The sequence below is a fragment of the Drosophila kikkawai genome, chromosome 3R (genome assembly GCF_030179895.1).
Source record: "Drosophila kikkawai strain 14028-0561.14 chromosome 3R, DkikHiC1v2, whole genome shotgun sequence".
Classification (NCBI taxonomy): Eukaryota; Metazoa; Arthropoda; class Insecta; order Diptera; family Drosophilidae; genus Drosophila; species Drosophila kikkawai.
The window spans coordinates 27452180-27477643 of record NC_091731.1 but is presented as its reverse complement, the minus strand read 5'-3'; the positions used below and the strand labels follow the sequence as shown (position 1 = coordinate 27477643).

Sequence of the window (25464 nt, the reverse complement as noted above, 5' to 3'; positions counted from 1 at the left end):
ACGAAAAAAAAAAGAAAGAGAAACCCGAAATTCTCTGACGCAGCTGGAGGGCAGAAGCAGTAACAGGAACAGGAAAAGGATGAGGAACAGGATGAGGACGAGTACCAGCGACACATCCTTTGTGCCAAAAGGTAGCCGCAACACAACGCCAGCAACAATGGTGGTTGCAATTTCCAAAAGTGGAAAGCTGAAATGAAAACTTTGCGTACGGTGTTTTTTTTTTTTATGGAATAAATTGAAGAAAAATAATCCAACTCATTGCGAATTCTTAACCAATCCGTAAGGGATTTTTGCACATTTTTCCAAGGGTTTTTTGGTTAAAGGTGTCACAACTTTAATTTCCGCCATGACTTCAAAAAACGACAAACAAAAACACAACAAAAAAAGAATAAACCCTTACGACATGTTCACTTTGTATGTAAATCATCCCAGAGCAACAAGAACAGGATGCACAGGGGATGCGGAGGGGGAGGGATGGAAGGCTTCCAGGATGCGCCGTAGGTGGCCAGCGGTATGCAGCGACCGCAGAGGGCGCCGTAAAAGCTTTTTGTGTCAACACCATCAACGCTGAAATCAATTCAACCGCCGTCGCCAGAGGACCAAAGCCCATCGAAAACCACCCAAGGAGCACTGAGAAAAACACTTAAAAATTAAAAGGAAATTAAGAATTTAATGGTTTCTAAAATATTTCTAAATAAATTATAAACAAACAATTTCTTTGGTAATAAACTTTAAAAAATCTTTAAAATAATTTCAAGAGTGTTCTTAGCTTGGTAATTTTTTCTACAAGTGCTCTCAGTACCCACTGGTCTATCGTCTGCTCCTGGCATTGTTGATGATGCCAAGCTGAGGTCCTGTGGACAACAACGACACCGAACAACGGAGGACACTGTTGTTGTGCATCTTTCCCCACCCATCCGGATCCACAGTGAACTTTCACCTACGCGTTTGACTGCACAGTGGGAGGCACAGACAGAGCCCAGGGCCCAGAACTCGGAGGCTGGCAAAGGAAGGAGATGCCATCAGCAAGTGTCAATAGCAAAAGCGTCGAGGGAATTATGAAATATTTTATTAAAACCGAAAGGCAAATAAGGGAAGGGCCTGTGAGAAAAACGGGTAGGGGAAATTGTCTAGCAGAACTGAGAGTTTTCTAAGGGTGGAAAATTTTCGGTGGTAATTGTTTCTAAATTAAAGCACAAATTAAATATGGAAGTTAAAGAGAAAGCAAACTTTGAGGTGTAAAAAGAAACATTATCAACAAATTTAGAATAGTTTTTATTATAACTTTAGATTTAATTTGTAACCAAGATATTATTAATGTAGGAGATATATGTTATAAGTGTAGATCCTCAGTTTCTTTAGTTATATACATAAATATTACTTTTTTAAGATCCCCAAGGACCCTAATCAATCACAAACCATCAACAAGGTCCCAATTGAAATATATTTCCATTGAAAATAACTTTCAATTCTCTGCCAAAATGACCAAAATGAAACCTCGAACCGAAACACGTCAACGCCAATTGCGAAATGCAAAACAAACTGTCACAGAATAGGCGAAATTGCCAAAGGATATGGGATGCCAACGGGGAGAGTGCCAGGACAGTGGATAATTTATTGCTGCCAATTTCAATTATTTAATCAATAATATTAATTTTCGTATCATATTTTGTCATGGCCAATAAATGAGAAATTTGTAAAACAGAAGCCAAAGGGACGGACAACGACATTTCACTCATGCAAGGCACATACACTTGTACGCAGGGATATGCAGGACTGCATTCATGTTCACACATTCGCACATGGCAAACCAATTGTCCTACAACATCCCCACCCCCACCATCCCCTTCCACTCGTGCGGCATTGCACATTTCATTTGCATTTTGTGCAGCGGCTGCAATTTCATTTGTCATTCCCCTGCCCCGTGGAAATTCCTGGCCAACAACCCCCCTCAGTGAAATTAGCCACTTAAATTCGCCGCCCAAAAACCCCACTTTTCATTAGCAACAATTACTCAGAGCGGATGAATGCTTTCGCAATGCTGCAGGACACTTTCCGTGGGCGAAAATTAAATTCAGGACAAAACTTTCACTTCAATATCCGAGCGGATGAAGTGCAAATGCATCCTTGTTGTATGCATTTTTCCATTCGCCGCTCGTTTTTAATCAAATTGTCAATCGCTGTCGCTTGTTGTCCTCGAGAGTCCTTTGAGCCTCTGTGTCGAAGGGGGGCGGCCCCTTATTTATGGCCAATAAACTTCAAACGTTGCATTGGAATTTTTTCATTTATTGCCCAACACTCACTCTCCCTCACCTCCGACTGGTCCCCCTTCAGTTGTTTCAGTGTTGTCCTTTTCCGACTCCGAGAACAGTGTGAATTTAATTTTGTGTAAATTGCAGCATCGGAAGGAAACTCACAAAATACTTGGCAGGACGAGGGGTCGGTCTGCTGGCCAAAAAGGAATTTAATCAAATTGGGGAGGAGGAAATTACTTGAATTTACATACAGATTAGGTTGAAATTCGGGCGGAGAATTTCTCAAATGAAAATTTGGAATTGAAGTAGAAAAATTTAGTTTGGGAAAAGTATTTATGAGAGAAAGATGTTGATAATTTAAAACTGGATAAAAAATAATTCAAAAGAGCTTAAAAGAAGCATATTTTGCAAGGGGAAATTTATGGTTATATTTATAATAGAATTTTTCCCATATCTCTGCTTCTCTGCATTCCCCTAAATTTCCATATATCCAAAATTTAAGTGCTAACATATGCATCCTAATAAAAAAAAACCCATAGCAAAAAAAGTACATTACAAATGTCTAGACCCGAAAAATGATCGCAACTTAGGAGGTCGTAAAACTGAACATTAACCTAATAACCATAGAGATAATGACCATTGACCTTGCTACACTTAGCTGACCACACGCCTGCTTCCCACTCCCACGTCCTCTTAGGAGGATTAAGGATCGTCAGTCATAAAACTCGGGATAACTTGCCCTTTCCTTTGACCTTCGCGCTGCTCGGCAATTGCATAAGATTACGATAGGCCTGAAATTAGGGACAAAAGTCGGGGCCAACTGCCGGCGTGTCCTTGCCATTTGTCCTTGTTCCTGCAGCAAGCAGCATGAACTGCTGTGCGAGTGTGACTGCAGCGAAGCGATTGCATAAGTTCCATTATCCGAAAGAGTCAATGTTTTGCCTATTGATATTTTGCGAAAATCCTGAAAAACAATGCCAACTTTCTCTTTTTTTTGTCCTGCCCCTAAGCCGAGTTGGCCTTTTGTCCCAAACACTTTCGCCTCAAAAGGAGTTGATCCTTTGTGCAGGCGAACAAACAGGTTGCCTGTCGCTCTAAAAGGGATACAGAGCAATGGAGGGAGAAAGAGAGAGAATGTAGAAGAAAGGAGAAGTACACGTGGAGAAACATTTTATACTTGAATTTAGAAAGGAAAACTAATTGAAAGATATATAAAACTATCATTGGAATGGTGAAAAAAGGATACTAAATAGAACTACTATTCTTTGCTTTTGGGAATACTCTGAAGAGATTCCTCTTTAAATTCTTAAAAATACTTTGAAAACCATTTTTCTTTTAGTGCAAAAATTGAGACAGATCTCAGTGCGGCTCAGTCAGTGGTCCGAACGAAGATGGATTGTGTGTGAAAATCCTTTCAAATGATTTGTTTACCAACAGAGCCGCGGCTGCCTGGTCTACTAAACCTCCTCTGGAAAATCTTCCTCCGTCGGCTTTGCTCCTTCTTTGGCTTCCACTGGCCGCACTTCCATCTCCACTGGCACGTCTCCAGCCGACCGGCGACTGCCGCCTGCTGGTGCGGAGGAGAGCGTTCTTATCCAGCTCTGGCAGCTGTTGCATTTTCCACGCATTTATCAGTCGATGCCATGTCCATGTCCTCTGCGTCCACGTCCACATCCACATCCTCATCAGCTCTTTCTCTCTCTCTCTGGGGCCGTGGACAACACATATTTCAATGTTCGTGACTCGATTTTTCCGCTTACGTTTTCATTTCGCCCCATCTTCAGGACTTCTCACTCCCTTGGCCCGCTTTCTGGCTCGAGCGTTTTTATATTGTGCGATTTAATTTTTATTATATGCGCCTTGGTCAATAGCCCAACGTTGGCCACTCCTCACCTCGATTCTACCCATCACCTTCGCCACGGGTTTATCGACAAACACTTTGGCAACGAAGCCATCATGGCAGTCTTAGATGATCGGCAAAGTAGCGGAGTTAAGAGGGGTTTGTTGAGAAAAAAATAATTTTGAAAATTTATAAGAGCTTAAAATTAATATGTTTTTCTTGATTTATATACTAAGATTAAAGATAAAAGTACATTTTATAAAATTAATAATTTTATAAAGCTATTTCTATCTAAGAAATGTCATTTTAAAATCTTTTTGTAATTTGTTTAAGCTACAAAAATTAATTTTCTTTATAATTTATCCAAAACCCCTCTCAAAAACCCCCTTTCACACCGCCCCTGCACCCATCTGGTCGCATATTGATGGCCGTGTGTGTTTTTCTCCCCGTTTATTTTCTCATTTTGGGAAGCTTTCGTCCGGGAAGTGAAAACATGTTTGTGCCGCGCGTCTGGTCCTGGGCAGCTCCGTTAGTTTTGCCTGGGATATAGCCTTCGGATCGGACTGGTTTTGGCCGCATAAGGGGTCTCCTCCTGCTCTCCAGCTTGACCAAGAAGAGCCTCTCTTTTCGGCCTGTTCACCTGCCTGTCGCGGCTTATTAAAACCGAATAAAAAAAAAAAAATACCCCAAGTCCCGCAGCCTAATCGCACTTGTCACTTGTGTCCACGTTTTGTCCGCCACGCCCCCCTCTGCCGCCGCCCTCTTAAGTGGTCATAGCTCATAAATGCAGTCCGGGGCAATCTTCAATTCATTTACATTTTTATTCACGCAGATTAGGAGTAATCGCACAGTGTCATCTGCTTTTTGGCCCTGCAGCGGCTTTGTGGCTAAAAGCTGCTGCCAATATGCATCGAGGGGGGGGGAGAGGGTAGAGGGGGTGATCAGGGGCAAGTGGGGCATCACCTTCGACGGGCTCGCACGTTCGCCAAACTGTTGCAATGTCGCAAATTTTTATCGCACGTCTACAAGAAATTCAACGCGTGCACATTCCGCATTCAAGATGCTCACACAGCATCCCAAAAAAAGCTCGAAACAGTGGGGTTTTGAGAAAAATTTGGTGTTAAAAAATATATATAAAGAGAGGAACTGTAATTCTGCGATCTTGGCAACCTTTTTCTTATTTATAAAGACTTAAACATTTAATATTTAGTATTTTCTATGCCATATTCTCTGTTTTGTGCCCATGGTAACCCATGGTCCTTCCAGCACTTTGCCTGCTCGCACTCGCTTACATCTGTCTGTCTATTCACTGGCCTGGGTCTGGGTCTCTTGGTTCAGTTTGGTCTTGGCTGAGAATCGAGTCGAAGCAGTCCACCAGACGGAGTTGGCAGGCTGCCTGCCCTGGTGGATGCTGGGATGGATGGGATGGACTGGGGTCCAGGGAAGGTATCGACATGGCTGCAATTGACTAGCGCTTGTTTGATTGCATTCGAGGAGCAGTCGAAGAAGTCGAAGGAAATCGCACCTTGGTCCCTGGATTCACTGCCAATGGCAATGGCATTGCCAATGCGATTGCGATTGCCTGAGAGACGTCGGTTTGTCGGTGGGTCGGTCGGTCGGTCTGTGTCTCTGTCCATTTCGCAGAAATAAAGATGTTAAACGTTTTGCTGATTCGTGTTTTATGAACTCAATTTCAATTTATAATCTCTGTTGCCACTCACTGGCCGCACTGGCAACCAGTTTGGGGCGTTTTAGCCATTGTGTTATCGCCTAGAAAATACACTTGGCCAATTGGCCCGGCCCGGCCATTGGGCTCATCCCCCCATACCCAATCCTCATCCTCGTCCACATTATTCTGTATCCTGTCACTCTATCTGTGGGTTACTTAGTTCGCTTTGGTTCGGTTCTTTTGTCCGTTGCATTGTCAGGTCTGCAATTTTAATGTTGACAGAAATCAGATATAGCCAACTGCTGGAATGCTGCCTGCGCATTTAAGGTATTTGAAATGTATCCCATTCAGCTACCCATACCCATCCCAGCTCCCCAGCTCCCACTTGGAGCAACTGAAGGAGATGCCATCTCAGGTGTGTGAGTGTGTGTCTGCCTTGTGGGTTGCGTGCTTACCTGCAATGACAAAGAGGTGAGCATAGGAAATTAGTTCAATTTGTTGGATGAATAAGAGATCATATTGGAAATTAGTAATATGAAATGGAAATTATGGATGAATAGAGAAGGATTTATCTTAGATTTAAAATAGTTTTTTGGAATATAAAAAATATATTTTAAAGATTTATAATTGACTTATGGATATCTATTAATATATTCTTTCTGTTTATATAATATCTTGTACTACCTCTTACTAAACCCAATCGAAAATGCTATATTTCATCCCCTCAGAACCAAAGAATTCCATGCTCTAGAATTTTGGGGAAGCCAACTTGAAATCATATTTCACAGACGAAATCGTTCCAATTAAGTGCAACATGTATTTTAGTGGCGCCTGCAATGCCCTCGTGGGACCTTTGACATACATGGGCTACCCAATCTCCTACTCCTACACACTCTCCCACTATCCCTGAGCATTTTCCATTTCCATTTTGAATTCCCCTTGGCTTGGGCTTGGGAAAACTCTGTGAAAGATGCTGTAGCCTTTAGAAGATCTAATTTCCCCACAAGCAGCTTGTAATATCCTGTAAGAGGAAGTAAGCACACAAATATATATACTTAGAAGGATATTATTTTCATGCATTTAGACATGTGTGTGTGTGTGTGTATTTTCTCCTTTGACACTTTGAAACAATTTAGTTATTTCATATTTGCTGACATCATCTCGTTGTAATGCAAAAACCAACCAACTTCCCCCTGGATTTCGGATTTCTGGACTCTGGGATTTCAGAATTCAGGCGCTCTTGGGGTTGGGGGCGGGGCCTGCTTTCGGGGGTGGTTTCCGTCACTAGTGCTCTCCCGCTCGCACTCAACTATTGACGCCGTTGACGTTGACAGTTACATTGATTTATGGCCCCGTTCGGACCTCTTTTTTTTCTGGTCCTACGATAACTGAAATCTTATCCATCAGGCTGGTTTTTCGACCCCCTCGACCGCGCCAGGGCTTTTGCTCTAATGAATATTATTTGAGGACAATTAGTTAATTGAGTGGCTTATCCAGGCTTATCCTTGTTTCGCCTTTTTCTTCAACAATTTTTGTTGTTATTTTTTTCTAGGTGCGTATGTCTTATCAAGTTGGACCTTTACCTCTGCGCGAGGAGCTTCCCTTCTGGCTTTTTTCCACTCCCGTTTCCATTTTCCACGGCTAGTAGGAGCTGGGGGGAAAATGGTCGTCGATTGCGGTAAATGCAGCACTTCCGATGCCCGGTGATGGGTTAAGGAAAACGGGCTGGGGGAAAATGGGGTGGTGGAAAAGTGTGTGTAATGAATTATTACCCTCCGATAAAAGTGCATGTCGTGTATTTTTTTTTTCTGCCGTTTCGTTGGTGTTTTTCCGTTTTTCCGACTGCCGTTTGTTGAGCGGTAAAATCCAGTTTTGAAATGCAGTTAAAAATGGTTTAAGGCTAACCGAAAAAAAAGTGGTGAAATAGAATATTTTCTATGCAGGGGATAGACTTTAAATAATTAAAAAAATGCAATGAAAAATATGCAAGGAAAATTGTTCTTAAATAAATATGTAGTTAAAGTTATCTTTTTAGATATTTAATTCGGTTTCTTTGAAAATCCAAAAGCCAAAAGCTGACATTTTATAAATTCCATTTTAGAGAATCTTCAAAAGGACATTTCAGCTTGCAAGTTAGTAACTTGAATCCTGTTCTGCAGAAACACAAACATCTTTATCCACCTTCTCCCCTTAAGAGACCAGTTAACAAGCCTCTAGTATACCGCATCTGCTCTTCCCTCCATTTGCTAATCACTTGCAACATTCACCGCTCGAGGGTCTAGACAAACACTTCAATTAGAAAACACCGCTCTCATCCCTGCCCCCGAAAGCGCAGTGACCCTCCCACCCTGCCATCCTGCCCGTCGGCTCTTTTCGCTCACAAATGAATTCATTTTGTTTTGGATTCGATGAATCAGTTGGTAACTTTTTTTTGCCATTGCAAAATGGGGGGCGTGGCTGCAGCAGAAAAGAAAAAAATGAAATAAAATAAGAGAGGGCGGCAGACGATTTGCGGATGTTAAATAAAAATGTGAAATGAACAAAATACAAAAACGCAACCAAAGCATCAAAAAACACAAATGGACAAACGATGCTGCACCTTTCTAGACGAAGGCTGAAGTTGCACTGAGGGAAATTATAGAGCTTAATGAATTTAGAAGCATAAGAAAGTAAGGATACTTGGGCTTAACAGCAAGCCAAGAGTTCTCCCTTTAACTGTAAGATTTTTTAGAAAATATGTTGCTATATGAATGACAGTTTTAATAATATAACAAGTCCTTTAAATTTATAAGGGTTCTTCAGGAAATTAAACAAAAATTTGTAAGAAATTTCTTAGTAACTTTAAAACATAAAAGTAAAAGTTCTCCCTAAATATTGTCTAATTTTTATTGATATTTATTCTCGTAAATGAGTTCTTAGTCCTCTTTTAAGCTTTTAACGTTTACATATATTTTCTTAAAGTGCATTAAGAGGGCAAGGGAAACCGGCTGAGCTAGCTGGCTGGGATTAAGTTGTGAATCGTGATCTCGGCAAGCAGTGGGCAAGTGGCTAAGTCGGAGTCTCAGACTTCCAGCTGCAGTTGCACATGAATTCCAAGTCGCAGAGAAGAGCCTTGGAGTCTGGGGCTTGCCCTGCCCGCGGTGATTAATCCACGAACGAACCTCTCCGCCAGTCTGCGAGGTGGAAGATCTTCAACTTTAGATACTTTCGGGGTTAAGACGGCTGTGTGGACTGCGAGCAGCTGGCCCTGGCTTTGGCGATATTTAACCCGTGATTACAATGTTTGTAAATTTTTTCCTGCCTCGACTCGAACTCGAACTCGGGCTCGGGCTCTTCTTCCAGAATTTATTTTAGTTTATTTTGCTTTTGGTTCACCTTGCGGGCCAATTTGTTCGCGCGACTGCTGAGAAGTCTGGCAAAATGAAGCTAAATTGCCGCTACAGGAAGAGTGGCGGAGTGGAGTGGAGTGAAGAGCCCTGGCTCATGCTCCTGGTAGTTGAGCAATTTATTATGGCCGCAAATTGATTTTTATCTACGCTTAATCGATTGTTCCTAGGAGTGACTGGGACTGGGACTGCGACTGGTACTGGTACTGGGGATTAACGAAAATTATTTATGTTAGTTCACACGTTGTTTTACACGTAATTTATTAACATCGCTTTTCTAGTGCAAACTCTCTGACCTTGGGGGCAGTGATGGAAAATCGCTTTTCCGCTGTGGTGTGAAGGTGATTTACAATTTATTCCGCCCCCTTTGGACTCCGCCACATGCTGCCACATGATGCGATAATTTGCGACGGACTGACTGGAGACTGGAGCTGGCCAAAAAGATATTTATGACAGAGAAATGAGCGCCAATTGCTGCAATTACCAGCGCGTGTTTGGCCGTCGGCAAAAGCGGGCCCAAACGAGTTTAGATTTAGTTTAGATAGATTTGCTGTGGAGACAGGGATCGATGGAGGGGCGGACTTCGGGGGGTGGTGTTTGGAAATGGACTGGTAGATCCAGCTAATTTGCCAAGAATTTGGGCAACTGCGGAGGAGAAATTCCTGGGAAAATTGAGTTCCAGGAAGTGCGCAAAAATCTATTTCCTAAAGCGGAAAATGTATACGTTTATTTGGATTTTTTGTATGAAAATAATTTAATTTAAAGGTTCAAAAAAATAAGGATATAGAAGCTGAAGTTATATATTAAATTATTTAACATTTAATTTTTATAAATAGAACACTCTATGAATTATGAGAAAATTAAGTCCAAGTTAAGCTTAAATCAACATGTATTCCCTTATCATTTTTGTTTAGTTCAACTTTAATTCAATGAAACAGACTAAAAATTTTAAATTATATTTAAAAACTACTCTTCTTTCTCGCCTGTCGAATTAATATTGTTATTAAAAAAATAAAGGCAACTCCTGACAACTGCCGGGCTCAGGCAACAAATCGATACATTTTCAATATCCGCAATTGTAACATGTAAATGCACCGAGGGGGGATATGTAAATTCTGGCGGGGGATCGGCGGAAGAGTACAGAGGAACCGCAGAAAGCCAGACCAGACCGCAGCGTTGTGTTTTATATATTAATTTGCGAACAATCGAAAATCGACATGTGACACGCGTTCGGTGGCCCCTCTGCTGCCCCGCTTTTCCTTCTCAGTGTCTCATTTTTGTGTTTTTTAAATTTATGCGTTACGAATTGCATTTGCAATTTTTTTTTACCCCACTCTCTCTTTGTTGCTGTTTTGCGGCTGCTCTTGTTGTAAATGCAATGCAACATCGATGAATGCGAAATGAGGGACGCGAGGGAGAAAGGCAAGGCATCTTCCCTCCGTTTGTCGCAAATAATAATAATAATCGAGGCAATGAGGGACCCCGAGAATCGTTCCTGTAAATGTACGTAGATATTCCGATATATATATGCACATACATTCATGTAACCGACCTGCATCTGTCGCTGTGCCCGTCTCCCTCTGGTTCATCCTCCCTCCTCGACTGCCTGGGACATATCAAAAACAATTCCAGCTCATCAGCATCATCGTTGTCAGCCCCTTTTTCCCGTATATATATTAAACACTGAGAGAAAATTCCAAGTCTACAAAGAATTGCATAAGCTTAAAAGGAATTTTTGTCATAAAAAGGAGGAACTTAATTTTTTTTTCTGACTTGATCCAACATTATAAAGAAAAGACTATACTTTTCTAAATTTTCAGCTTATTGCCATATCAAAAATCATATTCAAGAACTTTTTTTATATCATTAACCCTAAAACTTTTATTTTTAGAATATTACATATTTAATTGAAAAGTTTTGAACGTAAAGTTGATAAAGAGTCGATGTTTATCGATTTAAAATCGAATTTTGCATTCAAAAATGATCGAAACATCGACACTTTACCTTCTCTTTCAAAAATTTAAATTTAAAAAATGTAAAAAATCCATCTGATATTTCTAGAACCATTGTTTTAAGATCAGAATTCAATTTTAAAGTATTTCAAAATGAAATATATACTTTGCTTTAAAATTATTTTTTTTTTCTTTCACTGTAAATATATATTGTTTTTTTTCCGCCCCGACATTCGCACACGCCATAAATCAATGTTCGATTTTCCCAACAACAACAAGAGAAGGAAAATTCGCATTGGCAAAAAGAGGAAAGAAAGAGGGCGCAGAGCGAGACGGCGACAGGCAAGGACACAGGACATTATGTTCGCGCCATGTTTAAAAATTCTTTTTTTCCGGGTCTGGCGTTTTTGCTTCCTTTTCCTTTTTTTTCGCTCGCCTGATTTTCAATTCTCGTTTTTGTAATATTTCTTTTTTTCCCCATTTTTGGTTTCAGCGCGTGTTGCATTTCATTTCATCTCATGCGTTACACACATTTCATTGTTGTTGCATTGCTCAATTCCATTTGCAGCAGCAGCGGTGGAAATGCATTACATTTTCCTTTCCTTTATTTTTTTCGGTGACATGCGGGGCGCCACGAAAACATCACGAGGAGGAGGATGAGGAGGGGATTGGGAGGGGAAAGGCCGAGGCCAGGTATTCCTATATTGCCAAGCAAAGGAATACTTGTGGTAAATTGAACAGATTTCAGCTGTGCCAGAGTGAAGCTCAATGGGAAATAGTTCTGGAAATAGCTTGGAGTAAGCGGAAAAGTGAATGGAAAATAAGGGAAATGTGGAAAAGGTACAAATTTCAATTTTTAAAGCTATATAAATTATATTTAATCAAGTTTTGGTGATTGAAATGAAGAAGATATTAAAAGATATTTACAATGTAAAATTAATGTAAAGAAGAATAAGTTCTAAATATTTTTTAAATATTTTGTAATCCTTCAAAAATGTTTCGTGGGGAATAATTATTTATTATTATTTACTCTTCCACTGAAACTCAACTTCATGTTCTTACAACCCCGATCCGTTCTAGTAATTCTAAGATACATTTTCCCAAAAATATTAGCCTCCCCAATCTTTCATCGTTTCAATAGTAAACACAAAAAATTCACCCAGGGAACCTCATCAAAGTAATGCAGTTGTGACCCCCAAGAAACCCCACTGGATCTCAACCCCAGAGATTATTTATACAAAACAATTGCTGGGCGCGAAAAACTTTCGCCGCGACAGCTGTTTCGAAACTTTGAAGAACTTTAATAGACCCCCAACAAAACAAAAAAAATAATATAAACAGAAACTTATGAATCGGAATAGAGATTTTTGTACCTGCCGTGGGATTGAACGACGACACTTTCCATGGAACTGAAACCTCCGGAAAATTGAAAGAGTTTTGAGGGGGAAAAAGAGAACCGAGTTCGGATACGCGGCTATTTGCGACACTTTTTCCGCTTGGTTGGGGGACGTAATTTTCGCTTCTCAAGGATAATCGTGGTCAGAAGCTCGATGGGGGTTATGGGGCACATGTTCGCTCGATACGGCCGTAGGGGTGTGGACACGCGGAGGGGGGCGGGACAAAGCTCAGATCCATTGGCCGGGTCAGCCGCACATTTGGTCGAAATCAATTAAGCGACACTCTGGATTATATTATCGAATTTTATATTTGGCGAGCGGATAAAACTCATTTGCCGACGGCAAATTATTCAGAGATACTTTATCGCCTTTTCAGCCACGTTTTTCTCCGGGAAAATTATTGCGCTCGAATCTCTCTCGACTCGACGCTGCGAAATTGCCAACTAGAGGATGCCTCCAGCTCGGCTGGCCGCCTTAGGAGCCAAAATACAAAAGTATTTGCCGTATTTTCTGCTCTCCTCTTATTTTGGGAGCGTTTTGGCTGGCGCTCGAGAATGCTTAACAAAAGGAAACCCCCTCCGCCTCACCCCCACCACAATAGGGGGGGCCCAGCTGGGGGGGAGGCACAATAAATTATTACACTTAAGAGAGCATCATCCCCGGGGTCAAGAGAATGAGATAAATAAAGAGCTCCGAGTGGCCGCCACATAATAATAACACAATTTTCAACTAGCCATAAACTTTGTGTAAATGACTTCATTGTCGGGGGCAACTATAACTTTATGGCTCTTTGATAGGGCTCCCCCTTCCCTGAGCCACAAATCTCCACCATTCTCTTACGGATTCTCAGCATGCGCAGTAGCTAGAGAAAGCTCTTTGTCTCTCTTTCTCCGGACACCCCTACGAGAAGTGCCACCGTTCACTCACCATCTTCGGGGCATCTAAGAAAAACAGAAAACAATAAAATCCAAGAAAATAACAATTCGGACTATGGGAAGCCAATCAAAAATTGAAATGGAAATTGGGTTTAAATTTGAGAATATATGGGTTTGAAAGGGTGTCTTAAGCTTATTGAAAGGATATCAAAAGAGTATCGAAAATGTATCGAAAGCGTATTAGAAACGTATCGAAAGCTTATCGGAGGAGTAGCGTTATCATATCGATAACGTATATTTATTATTTTTATATCAAAAGCTACGACTAATCTTGAAAATATATAACATAAAAAGTAGTAAATAAATGAAATTAAATTCTGAGTTTGAAAAATATCGAAAACGTATCGAAAGAGTATCGAATGCATATCGACAACATATCGAAAACTTTTTTTATTTTTAAGCCACTATTAATCTTAAACATTTTGAAACTAAACAGTAGTATTTAAGAAAGTACATGTTCTAAAAAGCATCTCACCATTAGAGTGGTTTCTTGAAAAACAGTGTCATAAGAAAACCTTCTCATCCTTATTTTTCCAAAATTTGTACACTTTGTTAGCAAAGCAGATTTCTTAAAGCATGCATTGTTAGTGTAAAATTATCTTTTTTATGTATCTAAAATCCCCTTTTGCCTTGTTTAAATCCCTTTTTAATTGTTTCCCCATTCGTTGCCTCAAGTGCATCTCAAAAAAACCATTTGATCCCATTGTCGCCTGCGGAGATTGTCATCGTCATCGCCGGGGCCATCATCATCGTCTGCACATTTATTTGGCCCGGCAGTGTGCTGCATGTAAAGGCAGCTAATAAAATTAAAATGCCATATTTCAGCCGTTGATAACAATAAGTGCGCTCAAGTTGCCTGGCCCTGTCCCTGCCCCTCCTGCCACACTTGCCTGCCTTTCTGCCGCTGCGGCGTCTGGCTGCGAGTAGGAAATTATTTTTTGGCACGAACGCACGAACGTGCGGCCTTGCCACAAAGTGTGGAGTCCTCAAATCCGGGGCTACGATACTTTCGGGGCCACTCTCAGTCCCCCTCAGAGCCTGTCTGTTGATATGACAAAGCATTTGAGCTAAGAGGGAAAAAATACCTGTGGAAAAAGCAGGCTGCTAGGAATTTTCCTAGATATTGATTTTGGTGTCAACGCCGACGGCGCAATTCTCTCAGCCGAAAATTATGAAAATTGAAAATGAATTTGAATATCTGGCTCGAGTGGGAGAGGGGGAAGTTTCCTAATTTTCCCCCAGACAAGTGCGATAAGAATCACGTTAGACAGGAGAGGAAATGATTTATGTGGACTTGATTTTTCTTATTGATTATCTATCAGCTAAGGTGGGCCGTGATTTTCAGAGTGCACATAAAATAATATTTGCTTCTTTAAATAAAATAAACAGAATCAAATTAAAAGGAATTGCATCAACTTTAATATTAAGGAAAGTTTTTATCATTGAAAGGAAGTATCACATCTAAAGTTTCCTCCTTTCACTCTTGGCTTGTAATTAAATTTAAATTCCTTTAACATGACAAGCCAGAAAACAGACATACACACGTACTCGTACACTGGCAGAAAGGAGTCAACAACAGGCGTTCATGTCCTGGTAATGGAAAATCCTTACGTTTGTGTGTCTGCTGACTGCATCTCTTGAGCTCGTTTTGTGCAAACTAAGACACGTTGTCAGCATTCATGTCACCGAAATAGGGGGAGGTGGTTACCTCCCAGAAAGAGGGTGAGAACTTTTCTCCATTCAAGTGGCTTTGCATGCTGGCCAAAAGATTTTTCATTAAAATTTTCCCTTCCATCGCCTAATAGTTTTTGCTTTCTTTATGCCAAAAAAGGCCAGAGAAATTCTGCATTGTAAGTGGAAAAAAATGTTACATTTTTTAGTTTCCAATTTTGATGTCATTTTGGAAATAGGAAAATGTTGAAATGCTTTAAAATTTTTGTTTAGGGAAATACCTAGGCCTAAGACTTATTTTATTCCAAAAGTTTATTTGAAACCAGTTTAGGCTGCAAATACATACAAATCAAATACAAATCTTTGCAAATGTTTAACATTTAATTAAATTTATTCCCATTTCATTTTGCCACATTTTCCAATCGAAAGTCGTACGCGGAAAAATGCTTTTCCCACCATCGAATTTTCCGTAATGGACTTCCCTGCGCGGACAGCGTTTAAAGATCGCGTTCGCATTTATCGTTTGGGAAAGCTTCATGATGAGGCTTCAATCCTGCCAGACGCCACCCCTGAAAAGGGGCTGTTGAGCAGGAAGGGGGTCTCTAGAGGGGGCAGGGAGCTGCTCCGAGGGGGAAACACAAAAATCTTTTTACGTCAGTTCTGCTTGTCTTGTTGCCTGGCATTTTCTTGCGTTGTTACCTTCGGAGCGGGAAGAGTGCGAAATGCTTGGTTGCGTTGTTGCTGCCCTGAGACACCCTCCTCCCCCATTTCCAACCCACCCGCGCCCATCATCTCCTTCGAGTGCTACCAACTTGGCTAGCTTGTAGGTAAATATGGCTACTTTTAAGGTTGGTAGACGGAAAATGGTTTAGTTTTAGCTGGAAAACTTGGTATTTTAAAGGTTTACAAAACTTTGAAAATTATGAAAAATGTGACACTTCTTGTTTAAAATTCTTCTTTAAACTAAATGTTATTTATATTGAAATATTAAGTTTTAAAGACTCTTGAATAAATTACTACATATTTTAATTTAAAATAAGAAATATAAATAAGCATATAGAAAGATATTTCTTAGGTTAGGATATTACTATACATTTTCCTTTAATGTTTATTAATACCTATATTTTTATTCGTGTTTCTAAATTTATTTCCCTATATTTTCTAACCATTTTTAAACCATATTTTGTTATTTTATTTGAATTTGGCAACACTGTCTTCGTTCCGTCTGTGAATCGCCGGCAATTTCCTTTAGCGCAGAATATACAACGAAAGCGAAGCGAAAAGTTTTTGCGAAAAACGTTAAACGCAACTGTCCGTCCATCCGTCCGTCCGCCCCCTTTGTGTCTGTCTCCCTCTCGTTCCGTCCGCCAGTCTGTCCCTGTCTCTCCGTCTGTCTGTCTGTCTGGCCCGGTTCATCCTTCCGCTTACCGCTTCCCCGATCCCCAATCCCTGCGATCCCCGCGATTCCAGCCCCTCGGGCAGTTTAGTATATAACAAGTCAGCGTCAGCTGCTCCTTGCCTTTCCGCCCGCTACAGTTCCTACATTAAGCAATGCACAGAGAGAAAAATATAGGTTTTCTTTGTGGTGTAAAATATATCGAGGGGAATTTGATTTGCTAGAAAGTTAAGGTTCTGAGAAGAAATCCAAAGTTATCAAAATCGATCATACATTTTCATAAATATAAAAATAACGACAACGTTATAAAACAATATTAATTATACAGATTTTATTAAGTAAATTGTTATATATTTTTAAAATATTTTTTCCAGTGTCCCTACTACCTACTGCTGCCACTTTGTCGGCTGACTCGAAATACTTCCATGTTCATTTTACAAGTAAAACGGAAATGACAGTTCCGCAGCGACTCGAACATCTTTCGCTCCTCCGCTTCTCACTTCTCGTTTCTCTGGTTCAGTGTTTTCCCCCCCATTTCCCCGATTCTCTGCTCCTCTGTTGTCCCGCCAGTTGCCATGGAAAGTGAAAGAAACCTTTCTCGCATAATAGTCTGTCAAAGTGCTCGAGTTTGCTCCTGTGACGCTCGGCGTAGCTCGCCACTCTCGAGCACTTAGCACTTGACAATCCGCAGGAAGGCCAACGGAGAATGATAGGAAATAGATAAGAGATACATACATATATATGGATAAAGGATAAAGAAAGGATAAACCGAAGAATTGGTAGGAACCTAGATGGATAAGCTTAAAGTTTTCATATTTCTCTTGATCAAAAGTTAATAGAAGGAAACATTTATTAGATCTTAAAATGACTTTTTATGGTCATAGCTTAGCTGATGTTGTCATTTGAATTTACTCTTATCCTACTACTCCTTTTTTACTTACCACCTAAAATTCTTTTATATCTCAGAACCCCTTTTATCCACCCATTTTCCCACCCTCCCCCTGATGACTAGAGTTACTTGAACTAATTTTCTAATTATGAGTCCGGCGCACAGAAATCATGTCAGGCGTCCGTTGCTCTCACTCGCTGGCTCACTTGCTGAGTGATTTATGGCTGCTGCTGGAAAAATGTCAAAATATTTGTTGGCCAGTCTCCACACAAGGCCTCCCCTTCTACCCCATTCCCCCCATTCCGCTGATGAGCTCCCCCTCAAGTTTATAGACTGGCCTACGCAATATCGAACTTATCCAAATCACTTGGCAAACTTTTGGCCCTCTTTCGCAATGCCGCCTTCTGCTTATTCCAATTCCCTCCAATTGTTTGTTGTGAATTTGATTTATTTATTTATTGTTGGCTCTCGTTCTGTATTCGCTAATCGCCAGTGGAGCGACTGATTAGCGTAATTTTCCGGTTGCTGAGCGTTTGCCCTCTCGATATCAATACAAAAGTTTGGGTTTATTTCTTTGCGTTATTATTTTGAAAACTTTGCTGATAGGGAATTATAACTGGGAATTGGGCGAATGATTGGACAAAAGGCGGAAAAATACATATCTTTTGGGAGTCTAAGGAACTGGAAAAATAACTGATAAGTTTAAATATTTTTGTATATAATACCATATGAATTTTTGAGAATTAATTACTTCAACTTCACCATAATTTATGTAAGAAATTATGAATTTTTTCCTTTAAATTAATAATACTTGAAATAAGAAATAAGAATATTATTTTTCTAAAATACTTATATCAGAAATTTGTTATTTATTTCAGTTTTAATTCTCTTGTGGGAAACCTATGAGATAACCTTTTTTATTTATTAACCACGAAATAAATTATTTAACAATTTTGTTACCATCTCCATTGCAATCACATCTCTTTCAATAATGCACATCTCTCACTTTCCTTGGAGGAGACACCCACACATGTTGCTCCTCCGCTTCGCTAAGCCATCGCTTTGTGGGGGCTGCTGTGGGGGAACAGCAAATGAGCTAGCCACATGTGTGTCTGTGTGTGGATATTGTATGCTTTGTATGCTAAGCGATTCCCCGAGGCCAGGCCAAAAAATACTTTTCGGGTATGTCAACTTCCAAGTAATTTGCACGAGCCTGACACTTTTTCTGTTCTGTGTAGTTCTGCGACTTTGATTTATGGGGCATCGTCAAAAGACAAATGCCAAGGCGGGCTGGGTGGCACATGTGGATCAGGGCAGACCTCAAATAGGGGGCGTGGCATCCCATCAGAGTGTGAAGGTCAAACTTGTTACCCGCCGAGAAAACAATTTTCCATTTCCGCAATGACAGTTTCAGTTTTCTGACATGCAAATCCCAACGAGAGAGGGCCAAAAAAAAATATATAAAAGGTGACATGCCGAAAGCTCCACAAAACTATGAATAAACTCCAAAAATATACAAACACACACCCGAATGGAGAGTGCAAAAGAAAAGGAGAAGCCGAGATGAAACAAAAGTCCATGTTATTCTACCGAAAAAGTCAAAAAGTCAACTTCACATGCCCGAAAAGTCGCACAAAAATAATCCCAAAAAAGTTTTTGCGCTCAAAAACATGAAAGCGTTCAACACGATGACATGGGTGGCGGGGCAAAAGGGGGGAATTTCCAGGCTTGCTGGTGAGGATGAGGGAACGAGAACGCAGACGTTGATCACAAAAAGGGAAAATGTCAAAGTTCCTCTTTTGCGGTCTCCGAGGTTCTTTAAATGTTCTCGGTAACAATTTTGGTAAGCTTATTTTTTTTAGGGGGATTTTGCCGTTGTTTTTGTTTCTCGGAACCAGCGACAAGGGAATTTTGCACAGAAGAACTTGACTTTATTTTTTAGGGATTGTTGTATTTGTACTCGAAAAGAGTGACTTCCCAAAGGAGCATCGTTAAAGACTTTTTAGTAAGCTTCTATAGACTTTTTTTTATTAGAGTAATCGATTACTGAAAGTAGCCATCACATTTTTTTTAGTATAATTTGTATTATTAGGTTAATATTATGTAATATTATTATTATGTATTCATACCTTATCAAAATAGAAATATAAGAAAACTGTGCCAACATTTTTATAAGTCCTTAACCGGTATAATAGAATAGGATGTGTTTAGTGCGGAATATACTTCAATATGTCATATGAATAATCAAAAGAATAATCTTAATATGACAAAAAACAAATAGAAAATTAATTAGTTTCATTTAAAGAACTGACTAACCTCCTCAAAAGACTCTTTTAAGCTTAAATTGTATAACATCTAGTTACAAAGCTAAACCCCCATATAGTATATACTATCCCAGCTTTTTATTTGGCCATCTTCTTATCATTTCGCTTCAGTTATGGCCGCTTTCGGCATCTGCTGGCTGCTTCTGCTCCCCCGCAATATTATTTACGCTTATTTTGTTGTTGTCACGCTTCCGTTAACATGAAAAGGAAGTGCACGTCAAAGCTTAGACACAAACCACGAAGCGTAAAGGTGCAAGTGAAGCCAAAATAACAACAACATTCATTGCAATTGCCACCCAGTAAACTGAACAAAAAGCGAATAAAAAAATGCGCAAACCAGAGGAGAGAAAAAACAAAACCGGCAATAACAATAACAATGGATTAAAGGGCATCCCCGTAGCCAGCAATGCGTGCCAGCGAGAATTTGTTGAACAATTTCGCCAAGAGAAACACAGAGCACAACATAAAAAAACCTCCAGCTTGCATAAATGAATAAATGACTGGCAAATGAAAAGGGAAAACTAAATGGAAAATAGAAGGGGAGAACGCGAAAGCACAAATTACTAACAATTAAATGGCGAACAAAGTAAGCCAAGCTGAGCCAAGCCGCAATTATCACATCACTGGCTCTCTGGCTAACTGAAGACCCTAGCAAAAGCCCCCTTAAAACCCCACAAAACCGAAGAAAAAAAAAGAGGAGGAAAGACAACTCTAATTTATGAACTGAGGCAGAGGCAGGAGGCAATGCACAGTGGAATTTCGGTATTCCACCAGCCTTTTCACTCCACTTTCGAACCGTCTTCAAGGTGAACAGCGATTTGTAAAGATGCAGCGATAAACAGGTAATGAAAAAGAGGTGGCCATAAAAAAGTTGTAGGCCTAAGCAGGTGCTAACAATTCGCCGGCTAGCCTAGTAATAACCATAACGGCCCAAGGCCCTTGAAGTATCTGTATCTCTCTCCGCAAGACCCTTCTGCGAAAGTATCTTTTTCCCAACCAAAATTGACAACGATCCAATTTCATAATGAAAATTTTGTGCCGCTGTCAGCCTTCAATTGAATTGGATAAAAGAAGCAGCCGAAGCTGAATAAAAAAAAGAAATTGAACAACAAGCGACGGCAAAAGTTTTGCAAGCGAAAATAGTCCAGGGAAGGGAGGCTGGGTGGGTGCTGAGTGTAACCCCCATGAAGAAATCCAGCTGACAGGCCGCAGAAAGAGAGAGCCATAGAGCCGGAGAAAGAGATGGGTTGCGGGAGTTGCTCCCCTATCTGTTTGTGCCGAGTGCGTGTTTGTTTTTGTTCTTCTTCTCGTTTTTGTATAGTTATAGCGAGTGAACGAAAAACAAAAACTTTTTTCCACTTGAGTAACTTAAGTGCCAATTCCATCCAACAAAAAAAAATAAAAGAAAGAACGAAAAAAGATCCGGGAAGACAGCAACGAAAACCAAAGCCAGCTAAAGTTGAATTAAAGCAGCGCAAGAACAATATTTGGCAAGTGCTGTTGCAGGAAAGAGACAGGCGGCAGTGAACTTGAGTGTCTATTGGCGCCCTCGGGTGGGCCTTAAATTGATGTGAGAATCGATTGAAAGCCAAATGAAAGGCTGCTTAATGAATCCGAGACGGCGAGAAGCTAATGTGGGGCATTAGGCAGTATTTAAATATGCATAAAGATTCGACATGCTATCGAATTAAATGACGGAAATTTATGGAAGAGGGTAGAAATATTGGGTATTAATGGATCAATGAAACACAATCCTCTAAAGGAGTAATAAATGCACCTTTAACACCATTAATTTTAATATTTTGTGACAAATTTGCCAAGATTCATCAGTAAAATCTGGAAAGACCTTAGGTCTTCAAAATCCACAGACAGAATTAAAATGGAACAGGAATGGTTAATCTTCAATCAAATTAGAAAACATAATGTGATGTGACAAAATTAAACTGATAATCCACTTGTTGTAGTGCTTTCGATCAACAGCAAAAAACAATGATCTATTAAATTTTCACTATTTTTTATTTTCCTTTGTAAATTTAGACATACATATTAACTTCCTACTGAACAGGGTGTTTTTAGCCACATTGCATTTTATAAAACCCTAAGAATTAAGCAATTTAAATACTTTTCAAGTAATATTCATATTTTATTTTTAAATATTCATACATTTTAGAAAATACTCTTTTCTATTTGCGTATTGCTTTGCCGACGGCAATAAACATATTATAAATGTGTTGTGACAACGAAATTGTTACTAATATGACTTTTAGATTTTAAAATAAAAGTCAATGAAGTCGCTAAACTTGAAAACTAAAATCAATTTGGTTTTTATTTTATAAATATAATATTTTTTTTGTTCAAAAGGAAATATGAATAATGGCCGCGCAATTCAAGTTCGCCAAATTGATGGAAACCAAAAACAACGGAAACACGCACACTCACACTAGGGCAAACACACATACACACACACTTGCACAGGCAAACACAAAGGGAAGTATAACAGGAAGGCGGCCATGATTTGCCGACGGCAATTCCCAAAAATCGTCTTCCATTGCGGAGTTCAGTGAAGAAGAGTGAATAATTCGAGTGGCGGATGCAAAATAAGAGTGAGATTCCAAAAGGCAATGGGAAGAGAAATAAGAGAGAGAGAGAGAGATTGTGGGAGAGATTCCCAACAGTACTGGCAATTTGTCCTTTTTTTAAACGATATATCCTTGTTTTCTTGGAATGACCATTTAGAAATATTTTATATTTTAATAATTTAATTTTTATATTTATTATTTGACACAAGTTTTTATGCATTATCAAAGTCTAGGCTTTTAGAAACTGTAAGGCAAAAATATAGCACATTGTCAAAAGTTTCAATTAAAATATAAAAAAGAAAACTCGATTACACACTGCATTTAAAATTATTCCAAGCTATTAAATTGTAATTAGATTATTTTTTAAATTTTATTTTTATTTGTTTATTAATGTTGTTGTTTTTATATTTAGTTTTAATTTTATTTAAGTTGCCTTTTGGCATCACTGACTTTTCCACCCAAATTAAAACTGGAATAACAGCTGCGCTAAGAGAGCCACATTTCATCCTGATTTTCTCTTAAGGTATCTCTTAAACGCACAGCTGTTCAGTTTGGCGCCAAAAATATTACTCTCCCTGGAAGTCAAGAGAAAATTACTCTCTTTGACTGGAAATACCTGTGACTTTGCATCAGGACCAAATGATTTGTGTTTACTTTTTCGTTTCCCTTTCATTTGTTTAAGAATTTCCTAAATTTTATATTTTCAAAAATTCAAAAATTTAATTTCATTGCCAAATCGAACGATACTCTCATAACTGCCATCGTCCGTCTCGCATATTGATCTTGGGAAATTAGCATAAATTCTCCAGCCCCGTATTTGTGGAACGCAATATAAAACTTTCGATCATTTAAGGCAATCGACAAGGAAATTAGATTTTGGCTTTGGTTATTTTTGTCTTTTCGGCCATTCGCACGTTTGACCCCCTTCAAGGCGATCGCTTTTGGCCAACCAGCACATATGCCAATACCAATGCGGCTAAAAACGGGGTTGGGCTAACGATTGAATTATTTTTGCAACACTGGAAGAAATATTTGGTAACTAAAAAATGTAGAAAATTTTATGCTTAACTAGGAATTTTTATCTAATTTTATTAGTTATTTAAATGATCTTTTTTGACAATAAAAAATTTAATTTTAAATAACTCTTGTTTTAATAAAATGATATTTTTATTTCATAACAATAAATTGTGGAAATAGTTACACATTTTATTAGAAATTTGTTTTCTTAAAAAATGGTAAAAATTTAAAGAATAACACAGACTACTTCAGTGGCTTAAAAATCCCTAAAATATATCTTAAAATTATGTATTGCTTTTTAATTTTGTTTTTATTTCTTAAACTCTCGATTTCCTTTCTGAATTCCGGATATCAAATCCTAACCCTAACCCTAAGCGGTACCTCTGACAGTTAAGCAAGCCTTTCAAGCCCCATTTCCAATCAAGAAACCTGGCTCAAATCAAGAGGCCTCCATAACGAAGACCTTCGCATTCCGAGGCATCCGCTCCAGTATCTCAGTTTCTGTTGCTCTTTCTGTTTCTGTCCCCTGTCAGTTGGTTAAGATATCGATATGTGCGCATATATATATATTTATATAGAGCCGCAGTCCCATATCGATTTCAAATTGGAAGTCCCAACTCGCACGGCTGGCAAAACAGGAACAGAAAATAATTAAGTTCTCAAAAGATAAAAATCATGTTAGCCGCAGATCAATTAGTTGATTTTTACCATAACCCAGGCATATATCAATTTTTGTTCGCCTCCTCATCTGCCTCTCCTACGACTACGTGTTGTGCCCGAGGTGACGCCCCCGCCACCGCCGCAGAGTAACCACCCCCCCCACAAAAAACACCACACACCTCCACCTCGCCCAGTGTCTCACCTGGAGAGTGGCCAGCTTAGTGCATAAATTTACATATGAGAATGTCTGGAAATGCTTTTTGAAGGCTGTTGAAATGTGGCTGCAGGACAGGGGGCTACGAGTGGGTAACCGAGTGGGTTAAGTGGTGGGGGAGGAGCCTGGGCTCCTCGAGAGGTTTCTCCTTGGATGTAGCACCTGCTTTTTGGCCTGGAGCAAGATACTCGAGTGGCCGAGAAGAAGAAGGAGCCTCGAATGGAGGCTGATACTGGACATGCACATGCTCGGACGTCAGTAACTCATTTATCGCTTAACTGGAGTTCCCACTCCTAACTCCTTTTTGTGCACAGAAAGAAAAAATTGGGTATTTGAAATACATTTAAACTAGCATCTAAATTCTGTAATAATGTGGCCATATTATTAAGACCACTTAATACTAAATTTAGACATATTTTAGGAAGCAAGTCCTTACTAATTACAAAACTATAAAAAGTTTTGAGGAAATTTAATACTGAAATTTCTCTATTTATAAATTAAAAAACAAATTGTTTTTTCTCCAGTGCACTAACCGTCTCTGTTTCGGTTTCTTTGGCTTCATTTTGCTTTATTTTGACAACGAATTTGCATGCGCTGAAAATTGTGTTTTGAGGCTTGTTAATTTTGACTAAAGTCGCTGCAGTTACGTGCTGCGTTCAGTTCGGTTCTGTTCCCAATCCAAATCCCAGATCCCAAGAGTCGCGGCCCATTGCGTGACTGACCCAACCCGAGAGACTTACGCATGCGCGCGCTTACAAACGCCAAACTGAGTTTCACAAAAAATAAAAAAAAAACAACATAAGAAATTAAAATAAAACTGAAAAAAAAACAGAAAAAAAAACTAGTAAAAAAAACAAGTAAAATGTGAAACAAGACCCAAAACAAAGTGTTCGATGTTTCCGTTTCAAATTCAGTGGAAGAAGACATTTGCAAAGGCCCCAAAGTCTTGGGGTTCGTTCCATTGTGGGACCAAGTTGGAGTCCAAGCTCTGTGGGGACAGTGGGACCGCTGGACAGAGACAATTGGCGCGCAAACAATTGTTCGGTTCGTTCTTTGGTTTGGCTTTGGTCTGCGCTCTTTGGACATACTAAGAAATAAAAACAAGTTCGGTATTTGGCTTTAAAGCAAGGCTTAACTGCTAAGCTGGGAAGAGCTTCCACGCGGATGAGAGATGGTCTAAACAGTGGGCTTAATAGAAAACTATAGTGTAAGATATAAACTGTTTAGATGTTTAAGGTAAAATATTAATAGCAACAGAGTTTTAGGGAAACCCCTTTATT

At 39.6% G+C, this 25464-nt stretch overlaps 2 protein-coding genes across 2 annotated transcripts in view; both read right to left on the bottom strand.

Moving 5' to 3' along the window:
- The window catches only part of Antp (homeotic protein antennapedia), a 112757-nt gene that overhangs the window by 54093 nt on the left and 33200 nt on the right, over positions 1-25464 (bottom strand). The gene's annotated exons all lie outside the window — the stretch shown is intronic.
- Positions 12577-12672, bottom strand: LOC121501912 (uncharacterized). Its single transcript, XM_041774495.1, has one exon. The coding sequence runs from the start codon at positions 12670-12672 to the stop codon at positions 12577-12579; it is 96 nt and encodes a 31-aa protein (XP_041630429.1).